Source organism: Nomascus leucogenys, chromosome 1a (assembly GCF_006542625.1).
Source record: "Nomascus leucogenys isolate Asia chromosome 1a, Asia_NLE_v1, whole genome shotgun sequence".
Taxonomy (NCBI): Eukaryota; Metazoa; Chordata; class Mammalia; order Primates; family Hylobatidae; genus Nomascus; species Nomascus leucogenys.
The window spans coordinates 82011731-82027241 of NC_044381.1; the positions used below are offsets into that span (position 1 = coordinate 82011731).

A 15511-nucleotide genomic window follows, 5' to 3' on the forward strand; every position below is an offset into this window, starting at 1 on the left:
AGTGCAATAACAGAGGAGAAGCTGGCCCAGGAGCATGAGGCTCCACAAGGTGTGAGGCCACACAACAGCAGGAAAGGATGACATAAGACGTATCAGCCAAAGAACAGTTTTGGCTTAGCTCTCGTGTAAAAGATCCACTTGGAATGCCAAGCTGGACACTTGGAAGCAAGTCACCAATACACATAAAATACCTGGGCTTTTCAAATAGCCCCTACATGCAGGCTGCTTGGCCCAGTAACCAACCCACTGACACCACCCACTGCCCATCCCTTGGTTCAGCTCAGCTTGAGCCTGGAAGGTCAACCCATTTAATTTATTTTATTTTATTTTATTTTATTTTATTTTATTTGAGGTTTTCTAACCCAGGTGGTTACTTGCATTTCCTTTTACTTGCATCTTCCATGAGGGAGGAAGAGAAGTGAATTCCCCAGGAACAAAGAACTTGATCAGCTCTCGCTTTCCCCTGTGGTTGTAGGAAAAGGCGGGTGTGAGCATTGAAAACAGCATGGGCCTAGCCCATAGGCTGCCCTGATTGGACTACCATTGACAATGGGGAGGGCTCACTGTCCCTGAACACCTGGAGTCTCTGGTACTTACACAGCACATTCCACTCCAAGGACCTCAAAGCTCTTTTCAGACACCTGATGCCAGGTGTGATCCCTACTGCAGGCAGAGCACCTGAGCCCCAAGAAGGGGAGAGGTCAGGCCAGAAAAGATACAAGTCTCCAGCTGTCCAACTTCCTAGCTTCCACTGTCTCCTCACTGGCGCCTCAGGTCCTTCCTCAGGATGGCTCTAACACTCAGCTACTCAGGCCCCAAGAAGCAGGACCAAGCCTGCTACTGAGCACATACTCCATGACTGCCTCTGACTCTGCAGGCCCAGGTGCCAAAGCCTGACCTGGCTGGAGCACAGCAGGGCCAGCTGCCCCACAAGCTCGGGTGCTCACCTTGCTGCTCCAGAAGAGCATTCTGCCGCTTGAGGTCGTCAATATCTTGCTGGTGTGTGTGGTTTTTCCTTCGCATATACTGGATATACTCTGTGGCTTTGTCTAGGATTTGGGCCCGGGATGCCTGTGGCAATATGAGAAAAAGCACAGGGGACAAAATAAAAACCGAATCCAGGCAGTGAGGGAACCTGGCCTGCAGCAACTGCTTGGGTGGCTGGAAACGAGAGGGTAAGGTGGGAAAAGGCTGAAGAAATACAGTAATGGCTACTATAGGCCTTCTTTGTTTTTTTTTGGTTTTTTTTTGAGACAGAGTTTCGCTCTTGTTGCCTAAGCTGGAGTGCAACGCCGTGATCCTGGCTCACAGCAACCTCTGCCTCCTGGTTTCAAGTGATTCTCCTGCCTCAACCTCCTGAGTAGCTAGGATTATAGGCGTGCGCCACCACACCCAGCTAATTTTTTTGTATTTTTAGTAGAAATGGGGTTTCACCATGTTAGCCAGGCTGGTCTTGAACTCCTGGCCTCAGGTGATCTGCCCACCTTGGCCTCCCGAAGTGCTGGGACTATAGGTTACAAGCGTGAGCCACTGCGCCCAGCCTGTTTTTTTTTTTTGGAGACGTAGTCTCGCTCTGTCGCCCAGGCTGGAGTAGAGTGGTGTAATCTCAGCTCACTGCAACCTCCACCTCCCGGGTTCAAGTGATTCTTCTGCCTCAGCCTCCAGAGTAGCTGGGATTACAGGTACATGCCACGTTGCCTGGCTAATTTTTACATTTTTAATAAAGATGGGGTTTCACCATGTTGGCCAGACTGGTCTCGAACTCCTGACCTCAGGTGATCCACCCACCTCGGCCTCCCAAACTGCTGGGATTACAGGCGTGAGCCACTGCATCCGTGAAGGCCTTCTTTGTGACATACGTGGTGCCAAGTGCTTTATAGAGCTTACCTCACAAGATTAGTCTCAGAGGTAGCTCTACTAGGAACCTAAGGATCAGAGAAGTATACCGCTTTATTCAAAATCACCAGCTGGACAGTGGCATGGCCTGGATTTAAACTCAGAGTCATCTGACTCCTGAATTGTACTCCTCCCAACCCCTCTGGTTCTTTAGGTTGCTTTAAAGTCTTTAGCTTCGCTATGTCTGGAAACATTAAAAATACTACTTAAATGAAAGCTTTAGGTCACTAATTCTGCTAGGGCCTGGCTTGAGATGGAATGGGTACAATGTGTTTCATCAAGACTCAAGATTCCAGCCAAACTCTGAAACCATTGTTAACTATTCCCAACTGAACGATGCTGCTGTGTCACTGTTTCAGCCTTCCTGGCTAAAGAGACTTTCATAAAAAGCTGTCAGTGCTTGATGTCAACACAGGAAGAGCATGAGATTGGGCCATTTCAGGAAACAACCACACCTCTACAATGGCTGTGGGTTGCCTGGGTATTGCCTTGTTAGAGTAAGTTCGTAGTAAGTCAGTAACATGGATGTCATGTTACTGTGCCCCTAGACATCAAACTTGTCTGGGAGATTCTCTGCAGGCTACAAACATAGTCAGAGTTACTTATGGCCAGGCAGCCAGCCAAATTGGTAGAATAGTACAAAGCCAAGCGAAGCTCAAGGCGGGGTAGCCTAGTAGCTTAAGTATCGCCTTCCAGCTAGAGGCTCCTGAGCAGCCAGAAAGCTTCTTACCCAGGGTAGGGAGTGCTTGACAATTCTATATTACAAGCCCAATGGGTCCTAAACAACCAGAACACAACAGCAGGAGAAAGACAAAGAAAACATGTACACCGTGGCTAGCAAAACCAGATCTACTCATATTAAATCCTAACAATCTCAATTTATAGGCCTCAGTTTGGGCTGAGTTTCAGAAAGGTTTGTAAGGCCTGTGCTTATTCGTAAGTCCTCACGAGTACTACAATTTCCAGGCTTTCCTCTTATAGCACCCTTAAGGTAATTTCCTCAAGGAAATTGTTCATAATCAACCATTTTTATCAGGCGCAAATTACGTACAAGGTACTAGGCAGATACTGTGGGGAAACGAAATGTATTAGTCATGGCTTCTTTGCCCCAAAGCTTACTTACTATCTAGTTGAGGAGATAAATATGTCTATACACAGACAAATCACAGGGCAGTGCTGACGAGCATAACCTGACTAGCAGAGATTAGAGACACCATGGGAAAGATGGCTTCTGGCTGGGGTGATTACCTACTGTGTGCCAGGCACTGGCCTTGGTTCTGCATGTGTGCATGCAACGTGCTCCTATCTGAAATGGTGAGCCCTGTGTTAGACCAAGGTGGCATTTGGAATAGCACAGGCAAGATGGGATGGGGGAAAAGCAAGATGCGTTTCTTTAGTTAAGTCAGTCAGCTTATGTAGAAGGAATGAGAGTTCCTAGCCTAGCGATGGATACTTCAGACACTGTTTCCCATTTCTACAAAGGGGCCTTATTAGGGTTTAATTATTAGGTGACAAAATGGGGTGGAAAAAAGGAGCACATAATTAGAAGGGACTAATTAAAATACCTTCCTCTCTGGATACTGGAGATGGAATGAAAAATGATTAGTATTGATGAGAAGTGGTAGAGTGGTAAGGAAGAATTTGGGAATTAGAGGACAGAGGAGTGCTCTACATGCTTGTCAGTAATGGGTTCTGTGGCTGCAGACACATTTCTCACCTTGCCTATTCCTCATCTGACTAGAAATTCTCTAAGACCCTATCTAGCCCTCCAAAGTCTACCCTTTCCATCACTGACATAATTGCTATGCATATTTACATCCTTCTTTTTAAATTTGCCTATGTAAAAGCTATTTTTTCAACTAACAGTTCCCAGAAGGCAACATTAGCTCTTAACTACCCATGTGCATCTGGGACAAGGGAAAAAATGCACAATCTCTGAATCCAGAGAGCACTTGCAAATGTTCAATGATAACTTTTAACGAATGACCAGACTGAGTAACAGCCTTTTTGCTACCAGTTTCTCCTTCAAATATTTATACATGAAACCAGGGAATTAGGATCAATAAGTGAAAAGTGGGCAGTAAGCACAGCAAAACAAGCCAGAAGAGAGAAAAAGATCTGTGAGGGATGGCAGTTTCCATTTCAGGGTAGTTTTTGGATGAAGATAAAATTCATAGATGTTCAGAACATAGTGTCTTGGGAACAACAGGAGTCCAAAGAAGGCTAGATTGGTTTAAACTCAGAACGAGGCCTTCAGAATGCTAAGCACAGCCCTTCCTCCATCCTCAGCTGAAAGCATAAGTGCCCCAGGTCACTTAGGGTGCCCTGATCCCTCAGCAAGTCCAAAAGAATGGTTCAGAGTTAACTTTATTTTACTCTTCCCAGGATACCCAACAAGAATTAAGATCCAACAAGAAAAAAATTTAAAGCACAAAATATAGAAATATCCCAAATTTGCATGTGCATGTAGTCCAGGGAAGAAAAAGCAAAAAGCTGAAGCTAAAAATGCTAGACTCACCTGCAATCCTCCCCTCCCATCTTTCCACTCCATACAAGATCATGTGGCCAAACACAGCACGAAGGTGGGGGCAGGGCCTTCCTTGTCTTTATGAGTTTATAATATATGACCAGTAAACATGAAGCCAGCAAGAAACCCTGGGATTTATGGCATGGACTATGGAATAACCCTGGGCTTTCAGTTTCTGTTTTCTGAAAATTGCTCTAAGTCAGCTGAGTCAACTGCCTATCTTCATGTGAGTGTGACTGATCAGATAGAACTTGGTAAGTCAACGTGTCCACAGGGCAAGTGCTGCCTTGGGTACTCAGTAAAAACCTGAATATTTTTTTCCTGATAGTTTTTATAATTAGCAGAATCATAATTTTGATTCTGTCTTTGTGAACAGAAATGGCTCTTTAAATGGCTTGGATGGAGCCCTGAGACAGGGTGGATAGTGGCTGAAGGGACTGAAGAGGTAGCCAGGCCTCCCATGTAGCCATGTGAGTAAACACAAAGGGCTCAGCAGGCCTCTCTCTCACCTCTGGGAGCCACATAAAAGGATGCTGGGCAGCCTTGCCAGATCTTGCTCCAAAGCCATGGCTGCACACAGCAACACGAATGATGATGATGATGGGGGTGGTAACAATGGCAGCGCTAACACTTACTGAGTACTTACTAAGTGTCAGGCATCCTCACACAACCTTCTGATGTTTTCCCTATTTTATAAATGAGGAAACTGAGACACACAGCTGTAATTTACCCAATGTTATATAAACTAATAGGAAGTTGAGTCAGGATTTGAATCCAAGCCTTCAGGACACTCATATTTTGGGAACACAGGGGAAGCTATGGAACTAATTTAAAAAGATCAATAGAATTGCAGGGACAGTGTTGTCATGGAGGGGAAAGTTGGAGGAGGAAAAGGACTACGAAAGTCACCTGATTTGCCTACAAGGACATCAATGGAAGACCCTAGTGAAGGTGGTTTTCTTGGAGGAGTGACAGCCAAAGCCCAATGGTAAATTGTCTCTGCACGGGTAACAGGCATAGGAATTGAGTTGCAAGTGAGGCAATGATGAAGACTAGTCTTCAGAATTTGGTTGAAAAGTAAGAAGTAGGCCAGGTGCAGTGGCTCATGCCTGTAATCCCAGCACCCTGGGAGGCTGACGTGGGAGGATCACTAGGGCTCAGGTGCTGGGGACCAGCCTAGAAAACACAGCAAGACACTTGGGCTCTATAAAAAAATCAAAAGATTAGCTGGGCATGGTGGTACACGAATGTGCTCTCAGCTATTTGGGAGGCAGAGGTGGGAGAATCTCTTGAGCCCATGGGGCTGAAGCTGCAGTGAGACATGCTTGTGCCAACACACTCCAGCCTGAAAAACAGAGTGAGACCCTGCATAAAAAAAAAAAAAAAGTGAAAAATGGTAGTTTGTAATAGTATAGCAGCAATGAAGGAAGATTATTTTTCTTTCTATTTTAAAGGCAGGTGAGAACTAAACAGGTTTCTAGCAGAAACACATTGAGAGGAAAAGCCTCAAGATGCAAGCTAGCGTGAGAGAACTGACCTAACCGTCTGGTCTGGAGGGCGGAAGTGGAAGGTTATATGGGGGATGTGAGCTTCCCACAGTATTGCTGGCTTCATTACCTCTTGGCAGCCCAGAAGGATAAAAGCAAAATGAACAACGTAGAAGACCCAGGGTGTGGCAGAGGGTCTGCCAGGTTCCTGTCCCTCCTACTGTTCATGCTGCAGCTACGTGTCCATTTGCATTCCCTCCCAAGGCAGTAAGCAGACAGAGGGAAGGCCAACCCTCTCAAGCAGACGCACTCAATGTCAGACCTCTGCTTTTGAACAGCATCCACCCACCCCACACATCATGGTAAGAACTGACTACATATGTCACAAAAGGCCTCAAACCCAAAAGACTTGGATTCTAAATAGAACCGTTTAAGGCCCCAAATGACTACTGAAGTTGTTAGCATTGATGCTTCAGATGAAGTCCAAGGTTATTAAATCTCATTTAAGGCAATGGTTCTCAAAAATTTTCAATGTAAGGCAAGAGTTCCAAACATTTCTGGAGTTATAAATTTTATCACAGTAACTTGGATTTCTCTAAAAATTCAAGTTGTTTTAGAAAGTGGGTGGGGAGAGGTGAGGAAAAGAATAGTAGTGCTAGATTGTTAACATTAGGAACACCACTGCCCTTCCCTAGGGTCCCAATGCTGATGTGAGAAACAATAATCTTAACTCTACTAAACACTTTTCCTCTTCAGTGCCAAAAACAGATGCTGGTGGGCTGATGTTACAGCTGTCTTGTTTCCCTAAGAACCAAAATGCCATATCTGGAGGGATGAAAAAAGAGGTACTGCTGGACTCAACAACTCACATCTGTTTTATTTTGTACTAGTTATTTTAGAGAAAATGAAACCATTTATTTTCTGAAACATGTGTAAGCTTTTACACATACGAAGGTAAGGGCTAAACTGGTGTACGTTTCCATGTGAATAAGCCATCTTTTGAAAACCAAAATGAAAGAACATGCACAATAAATTTGGATCCACATTAAACTAGTTCATTCAAAAATGGAACCCCATCAATGCCAGCAAAGGAGGCTGGAAGGTTGTAAGGCCAGAGTCAGCACAGACCCGTGGCTCCTTGAAGGCTTCCTGCTGCCAGGGCCTCCCCAGCCACAGGACCATTTTGCTGATTACCAGGGAAAGGCAGAGCTATCAGCCCTCAAGCAGCTTAATTAAAGCCAGGAGTAAGACATTTGTGTAAGGAGTCAAAACAATCATTTTTTAAATCTTGCATTCTTTTTTCTTGTGCACTTAGTAGCTTGAAATGAAGGTGTGGCATTTCTGCATCAAACTTTGACGATGAAGGACAGGAGTACACAATTTCCAAAAGAGGAAATAGAGCTAGTAAATAAACATGTGGAAAAGCAGTTAATTTCACAAGTAATAAACAGAACACAAAATTACTAACTTTTGTTTACTGAATTAGTTACCCTCTTCCAAAAAAAAAAATTCCAGTGATAATGAAACTGGTACTCTCAAAACACTACCAAAAGACTACTCTTTAGAATTTGCTTGAAAAAAAGAAAGAAATGGAAGAAAGAGGACATAAAAACAATCCTCTTGGAAAGCATTTTGGCAACACACGGAAAAAGGTCAGATGCTCACACCCCTCAACCCAGAAATCCAACTTCTTGGAATCTATGGAAATGGCTACATATACAGAGATGTCCATATTATAATTATAAATTTTAAATTTTAAAAACTGAATGCAACCCCAATTGCCCAAAAGGAACATGCCTAATGACTAAACATGAGCACACTGTATGACCTGGGGAAAAAATATATTATGTAAAAGCAGCAAGCTATAAATAGTACTTTCCCTGTGGGAAGCATGTAGATGAAGAGACCAGGAAGGAATACACAAATTGATAACACTATATTTCCTTGCTTCTTAGACTCCATCAATAAATCCATGGATTGAACAATAGCAGCTTTTGGGGAGAAAAAAAAGGAGGCAGGTTTCTTTTCACATCCACTTTAAGATGATGTCTAATTTTGGTCACATTAAATGGAGCAGGGCGGGGTACGGAGAGTCTATTTTTGGATTATACTATCTGATCTGATAGTCACTAGCCACATGTGGCTAATAAACACTTGAAATGTGAGTACTCTGAATTGAGATGTGCTGTTAAGTTGAATTTTAAGACTTGGCGAATGAATAATTTTAAATATATTGATTACATGTTGAGATCATATTTATTTTTGAATATTAGGCAAAATAAATTATATTATTCAAATTTTCACCTGTTTAACTTTTTAATTGGCTCTACTCGAAAATTTAATTGTATTTAAGTTATATTTAAAATGCATTTGTGACTCATGCTAAATTTCTGTTGGGCAGCATTTGTCATAGCCAAAGGGAAGGCTGTAGTTGTGTTAGAGGAAAGAGGGATTCATGTTTTTTCTTCCCATTTTTCTAAAGTTTTTGTATTTTGTTGGAGAAAAAAAAAATGCTAAAGGCAAGGCCTAGTAATCAATCTCTATCCTTCCGAATCTCAAGATGCGAAAAATGTTAGAGGTGAAGAGCTCTCTAGTACTCTTGGGGGAGTGAGACCTCTCCCATTCTGTATGACAGTCTCCCATGAGGAATAACTAGATTTCTGCCCTACAGGAGCATACCATTTAGTTAGGTGATAAGATAATCACAGAAATTAGGGAGACCGAGAAGAGGTCCCACAAAAGGCCACAGAGGTTCAAGGGAGAGTTCTAAGGGTGGGGCAGTATTTGATATTGGCCTCTAAGGCAAGGAGCTGGAGACTGAGGGAAGGGGGGAACTCAGGCAGGAAATAGAGGACAGACTGCATGTAGGCCTTGTGAGCAGGGCTCATCAGTATGGAACCCCCAAGTCACCTGGGCAGTGTGGCTGGGGTTGGACATTAAGAAAAGCAAAGAACTCAGATAAGCTGAGAATGAAATTCCTGGGCAAACAGAAGAGGGGTTGATATGGTTTGGCTGTGTCCCTACCCAAATCTCACCTTGAATTTAACTCCCACAGTTCCCATGTGTCGTGGGAGGAACCTAGTGAGTGGTAATTGAATCATGGGGGTTGGTCTTTCCCATGTTATTCTTGTGACAGTGAATAAGTTTCGTGAGAGCTGATGGTTTTAAAAACAGCAGTTTCCCTGCACAAGCTCTCTTAGCCTGCTGCCATCCATGTAAAACGTGACTTGCTTCTCCTTGCCTTCCACCATGATTGTGAGGCCTCCCCAGCCATATGGAACTGTAAGTCATTAAACCTCTTTCTTTTGTAAATTGCCCAGTCTCAGGTATGTCTTTATCAGCAGCATGAAAATGGACTAAATGCAGTAAATTGGTACCAGTAGAGTAGGGCACTGCTAAAAAGATACCTGAAAATGTGGAAGCAACTTTGGAACTAGGTAACAGGCAGAGGTTGGAACAATCTGAAGGGCTCAGAAGAAGACAGAAAAATGTGGGAAAGTTTCAAACGTCCTAAGGACTTGTTGAATGGCTTTGCCCAAAATGCTGATAATGATATGGGCAATAAAGTCCAGGCTGAGGTGGTCTCAGATGGAGATGAGGAACTTGTTGAGAAGTAGAGCAAAGGTGACTCCTGTTATGTTTCAGTAAAGAGACTGGCAGCATTTTGCCCCTACCCTAGAGATATGTGGAACTTTGAACTTCACAGAGATGATTTAGGGTATCTGGAGGAAGAAATTTCTAAGCAGCAAAGCATTCAAGAGGTGACTTGCGTGCTGTAAAAGGCATTCAGTTTTATAAGAGAAGCAGAGCATAAAAGTTCAGAAAATTTGTAGCCTGACCATGTGATAGAAAAGAAAATCCCATTTCCTGAGAAGAAATTCAAGCTGGCTGCACAGATTTGCATAAGTAATGAGGAGCCGAATGTTAATCCCCAAGACAATGGGGAAAATGTCTCCAGGGCATGTCAGAGATCTTCACAGCAGCTGTTCCCATAACAGGCCCAGAGGCCTAGGAGGAAAAACTGGTCTTGTGGGCTCGGCCCAGGGTCCACATGTTGTATGCAGCCTAGGGACTTGGTGCCCTGCATCCTGGCCACTCCAGTTGTGGCCGAAAGGGCCCAATGCAGAGCTCAGGTTGTGGCTTCAGAGGGTGCAAACCCCAACCCTTGGCAGCTTCCACATGGTATTGAGCCTGGGAGTGCACAGAAGTCAAGAACTGGGGTTTGGGAACCTCTGCCTAGATTTCAGAGGATGGAGTATGGAAACACCTGTGTGTCCAGGAGGAAGTTTGCTTAAAGGACAGGGCCCTCATGGAGGACCTCTGCTAGGGCAGTGCAGACAGGAAATGTGGGGTCAGAGCCCCCACACAGAGTCTCTACTGGGGCACTATCTAGTGGAGCTGTGAGAAGAATGCCACCATCCTGCAGACCCCAGAATGGTAGATCCACTGACAGCTTGCACTGTGCACCTGGAAAAGCTGCAGACACTCAATGCCAGCCTGTGAAAGCAGCCAGGAAGGAGGCTGTACCTTGCAAAGCCACAAGGGTAGAGCTATGCAAGACCAAGGGAACCCACCTCTTCTATCAGCATGACCTCTATGTGAGACATGGAGTCAAAGGAGATCATTATAGGGTTTTTAGATTTGACTGCCCTGCTGGATTTTGGACTTGCATGAGGCCTGTAGCCCCCTTTTTTGACCAATTTCTCCCATTTGGAATGGCTGTATTTATCCAATGCCTGTACCCCCATTCTATCTAGGAAGTAACTAACTTGCTTTTGATTTTACAGGCTCATAGGCAGAAAGGACTTGTCTTGTCCCAGATGAGACTTTGCACTGTGGACTTCTGAGTTAATACTGAAATGAGTTAAGACTTTTGGGGACTGTTGACAAGGCACGATTGGTTTTGAAATGTGAGGACATGAGATTTGGGAGGGGCCAGGAGCGGAATAACATAGTTTGGTTGTGTCTCCACCCAAATCTCATCTTGAATTGTAACTCCCATAATTCCCATGTGTCGTGGAAGGAACTCGGTGGGAGGTAATTGAATCACAGGGACAGGTCTTTCCCATGCTGTTCTCATGATAGTGAATGAGTCTTGCAAGATCTGATGGTTTTAAAAACAGGAGCTTCCCTGCACAAGCTCTCTCTCTTTGCCTGCTGCCATCCATGTAAGACATGACTTGTTCCTCCTTGCCTTCCGCCATGATTGTGAGGCTTCCTTCCAGCCATGTGAACTGTAAGTCCACTAAACCTCCTTCTTTTGTAAATTGCCCAATCTCAGGTATGTCTTTATCAGCAGCATGAAAACAGACTAATACAAGGGTGTACAGTACCTGGAAGGTTAATGTTAGGAAGAAGGCTAAAAAGCAGGTAGGCAAGCTGGGTACCTTATTTACAGAACACGGAATACCAGTCCTTACCTAAATGGGCAATGAAAAGCCCTTGGAGGTTTTCAGCAGCACGCAAATAATTTATAAGAAATTAAATGCATTTATAATTGCTGAGCCTGGAGCCTAAGGGAGACTTGGGCAACTATGGGCAACAATTTAAGATGTAGAAACTTTAAAAAGATAATTGCCCAAGTTGGAGTCTGGCTAGCTAATATAACCTTAATGAGTAATGAGGAGAAGTGGATAGGGCTGTAGTTTACATTTCATTTAAAAGACAATCCCTCCAGTGGCTCAGATATGCTATAGACATAGGTTACCGAATGAACTGTCAGCCTTAAAAGCATCAACAGGAATGAGCCATCTCCCAAAATAATGTGGCCAGGTTGATGGGGGATTCCTCCCCTCAGTTAATAAATATTCACTATGCTCCCTACTATGTGCAGGCACTGAGGGAAGAAATATAACCAAAAGGAGACATTTTCCCTGCCTTCATGGTACTTATTGTAGTGTAGTGCCAGCAGACAGTCATTGAATAATCACACAAATATATGTAAAACCACATATATTAAGTATAATATATAAATGTGTGTACATAAAAGTATAAATGCTATGAGAGCCTTTATCCTTAAGAATCATGTTCCCTGCCATAAGGGAACTATTAGTATTTGGTTTCAACATCTACCTGTTAAGAAAACTAGATTTTAATGGAAATGAAACTGAGATTAACTCAATGTAAAGCTCTTATCTGATGCTCAGCATGTTATCTCATTATTGTTAATTGTTAGATGTAATCCTCTTTCCCAACAAGAGAGCAAGACCCTCAAGGGTAGACACCATCTATTATGTCTTTTAACCTCTACAGCACTCACAAAGTCTCACTTATATAGTTGAGCACATAATGTTGACTGTTGCTGTTTTCTTTAATGGCTGAGCAAGCCTGCTGTTTCCTCTGGCTCTCTCTCTCCACCACAATTTACTGAGAACCTACTATGTGCCAGAATCTGTGATAGGAACTGACAGAGGCAGTGCCCTCAAATTCTCACCTCAAAATCAAGAAATTCTGTTTTTCTTTACTTTCATTTGAAGTTATATTCTCTCTCTTCAACACAGCTCTCCCCATAAGGGAGAAATGCAGAGCTCAACTGCCTGAGAGAGCAATGAGTTTGATAACAACAGGCACTGAGGGAGAGACTTAAAAGATGAGAAATTACTATAAACCACCGTAGAGCTACAAATGGCAATGATGAAAACAACCTACTGCTAAAGCCATCCATGATAAAGAGACAGTGTGATTGGTTATAATCATTCTGGCTCAGGTACTGGGGCTTATGAGATGGAGGACAGAATTATACTCCCATGTAAAGGCTGGCTATCAGGTCTTGCCCCCCAACATAAATACGGGAGCTTAGTGCCAGTGAACCATTGTGTAACACTCCCTAGTACCCAAGCAAGGACACTTAAATAATACTTTCTGTAAAAGTAACATCTCTGTAAAAAAAAAAAAAGGGGAGGGGCCCATAGTTGATCTTGCCCTTACTCCATTACTCTGGTTGGCTGGCTGATGGTTCTAATTCCATCCTATTGTTCCCAGTGGAACAACAGTGGAATTCCATGTACAGTTGAGAAACTGCAAGGAACACAAAAGACTCAAACAACAGAGTTCAAGGGTCTACTTGCTAACTCTGAGACCTATGGCAAAACTCAAATGAACCACCAACTGTAATGGTCTATTTTCTTGGGCTCAGAGCAACTATGTGAACTCAGAAGGAAATTATAGGCTTTAAATGATCCTTAATACCCTGCATTTCAGTGTTACCTACATACGCCACCTCAGAGGATAGCATTTCTGTAGTAGCCGTGGTATGACACGCTGCCAAGATTAATAGGCCTATCCAGGGGAAGCTCCCAGGACAATGACAAGATACAAGTATTTAAGCAAGATTTCTTTAAAATATCCTTAAACTGCTTACCCATATGGTACTGGAAAAAGATGGAACTTGGCAACTGGCAATCTTGAGTTCTAGCCCCTGTCCTGCTACAGATGGGATAGTGATCTTGAGCCTGTTAACAACACTGACAGGAGCAACAGCAGTAATAACTGTCAAATAACAGTACCATACCTTATACAACTGCTGTGTGGATTTAACTTTACATTGCAATACAATGTCAATTATTACTGATTTTTTTCCTCAAGAAAAAGATAATTCTTATTTATTTTTTTTTGAGACAGGGTCTCATTCTATCACCCAGGCTGGAGTGGTGCCATCACAGTTCACTGCAGCCTGGACCTCCCAAACTCAAGTGATCCTCCCACCACAGCCTCCCAAGTAGCCTGGACTACAGGTAAGCACCACCACGCCCGATTAATTTTTGCATTTTTTGTAGAGATGCAGTTTTGCCATGTTGCTTAGGTTGGTCTCAAACACCTGGGTTCAAGCGATCCACCTGCCTGTCTCCCAAAGTGCTGGTATTACAGGCATCAGCCACCATGCCCAGCCAACCATTTTTAAAAATGTTTAATTTATAGCAGAAATACAGAAAACAAAGGGTAAATAAGAGTTTGGGTCTCACATTTAAAGCTTTCTTTCTTTTTTACACAAGTATCCCCCATTATTGTTTAGGATCCAATTCAATTAACATATTGCTTTCTCTTTAAAAAACAAAAGGCTTAGGACACATATGACAGATAATCCAAATGCTAAGGGAGAAGTCAGCTGAATCATAAAGATGCTTAAGTCAAAGGAGACTGGAACATAGAGAGACCCAAATCAAAGGCTTTCCCTTTAAGAATCTAAGTTTCCCAAAACTCACATGGTAAAATAATCATCTCATGATTATTTACATAATGTCATAACCTTAATTACCACAATCTAAGAATGAGCCTATTTCCTTTGGTTCAAATACCACACTTAAAAAAAACGCCAGGTTTAGTGAGAACTCATAAGTCTGAGGGACCAAAATATTGTTAGACTCATGGCACCTATGAAACAGCGCTGGCAGCTCGCTTTTTAAACAGGAAGAAGTTGAGAGCTTAGACATTTCCTTCATTCACTGTCAGTAGGACATATTTGGATTATAACACAGGATAGGAGGATTCTGAAATTAGAATGGTATCTTATAAATTCTCAAATTGGGGTTTTGTTGACTGGCTCTAGAATCTGGTTCCCCTGGACCACTCCTCTCTCCCGGTCCTGCTACTTTTCTGCCGGCATCTCCTGCCACCATCCCTTCACTCATTCCACTCTAGCCACTCTGGCCTCTTTGTTTTCCCTGCCTGGCCCAGGAATGCTTACAGGTTCCTGTCTCAGTGCTACCACACTTGCCTTCCCTCTGCCTGGAATGCTCATTATCAGACAGATGCACTATTCTTTGCTTCACTTTGTTCAAAGCTTTGCTAAAATGTCACCTTGCCAGCAACACTCTTCTTCTCTGCCATAATTAAAATTGCAACTCTTCTTCCCTGTTTTTCTCATTGGTACTTACCTGACATAATACATATATTTTAAATTCTTACTTCATTTTTTAATCATTTCCTCATCAGAGCAAGAGCTCCTGTTATTGTCTGTTTTGTTTACTGCTTTTTCCCAGTATCTAGGATAGTGCCTGGCATGTAGTAGACCCTCAGTAAGTATGTGTTGAACGGCATGAATGAATAAATAAATGAGCCACAACAAATGACAAACTATTCCATTTGTAAGACTACCAAATTCAAACCTTCAACTTCCTTGAAGAAAGAAAGGAGAAAATAGCATTTAGAATAATGTAATTATAAGGAGTTAAGGAAGAATGTTATGGCATTGTAAAATAGGCTGGATAAGGAAAAGGTATAGTTGTGATCCTATGACCCACCTCTCCCAATGTATTCAAACTTAAGAATGCCTAAGAATCATCTGACTGCTTGTTATAAATACAGATTCCTAGGCTTCCCTCCAGAAAGGCTGATTCAGTAGTGAATCTGATGTGGGTGGTCCGCAACTCACCCCTTGAGAAACATTGCCCCAGTGCCACTCCTGGTTAGATGTGAGACTTAGGAGAAGGCAGCTCTTGTCCATATAGTTTACCAAAGCAATTTTAATTGATACTATGGTACAGGAATAAGCACCAACTGTCAACAGGTCAAAGAAGCCTAAGAGATAATCTTTGGCATGTGTTTACTTTGACTAAAGGGGTGAGTCTGTCTCTAGTCATAAAGATTTCCGTGGTACTTAGTG

General features: G+C 43.0%; 1 protein-coding gene across 8 annotated transcripts in view; it reads right to left on the bottom strand.

Moving 5' to 3' along the window:
• The window catches only part of MAX (MYC associated factor X), a 93293-nt gene that overhangs the window by 67785 nt on the left and 9997 nt on the right, over positions 1-15511 (bottom strand). For 2 of the 8 annotated variants that reach the window (XR_001115175.2, XM_030812244.1), the window contains 2 exons: positions 948-1071; positions 379-463 (listed from right to left, as the gene is read on the bottom strand). The exons of 2 other annotated variants lie outside the window; for them this stretch is intronic. Coding sequence is in view for 4 of the 6 variants with exons in the window: in XM_030812244.1 (XP_030668104.1) it covers positions 379-463; positions 948-968 (106 nt within the window). In the remaining 2 variants the exon portion in view is untranslated. Of the gene's footprint in view, positions 1-326; positions 464-947; positions 1072-15511 lie in introns of those variants that run through there. 4 more of the 8 variants (XM_003267816.4, XM_003267815.4, XR_001115174.2 and 1 more) reach the window with 3 other exon arrangements.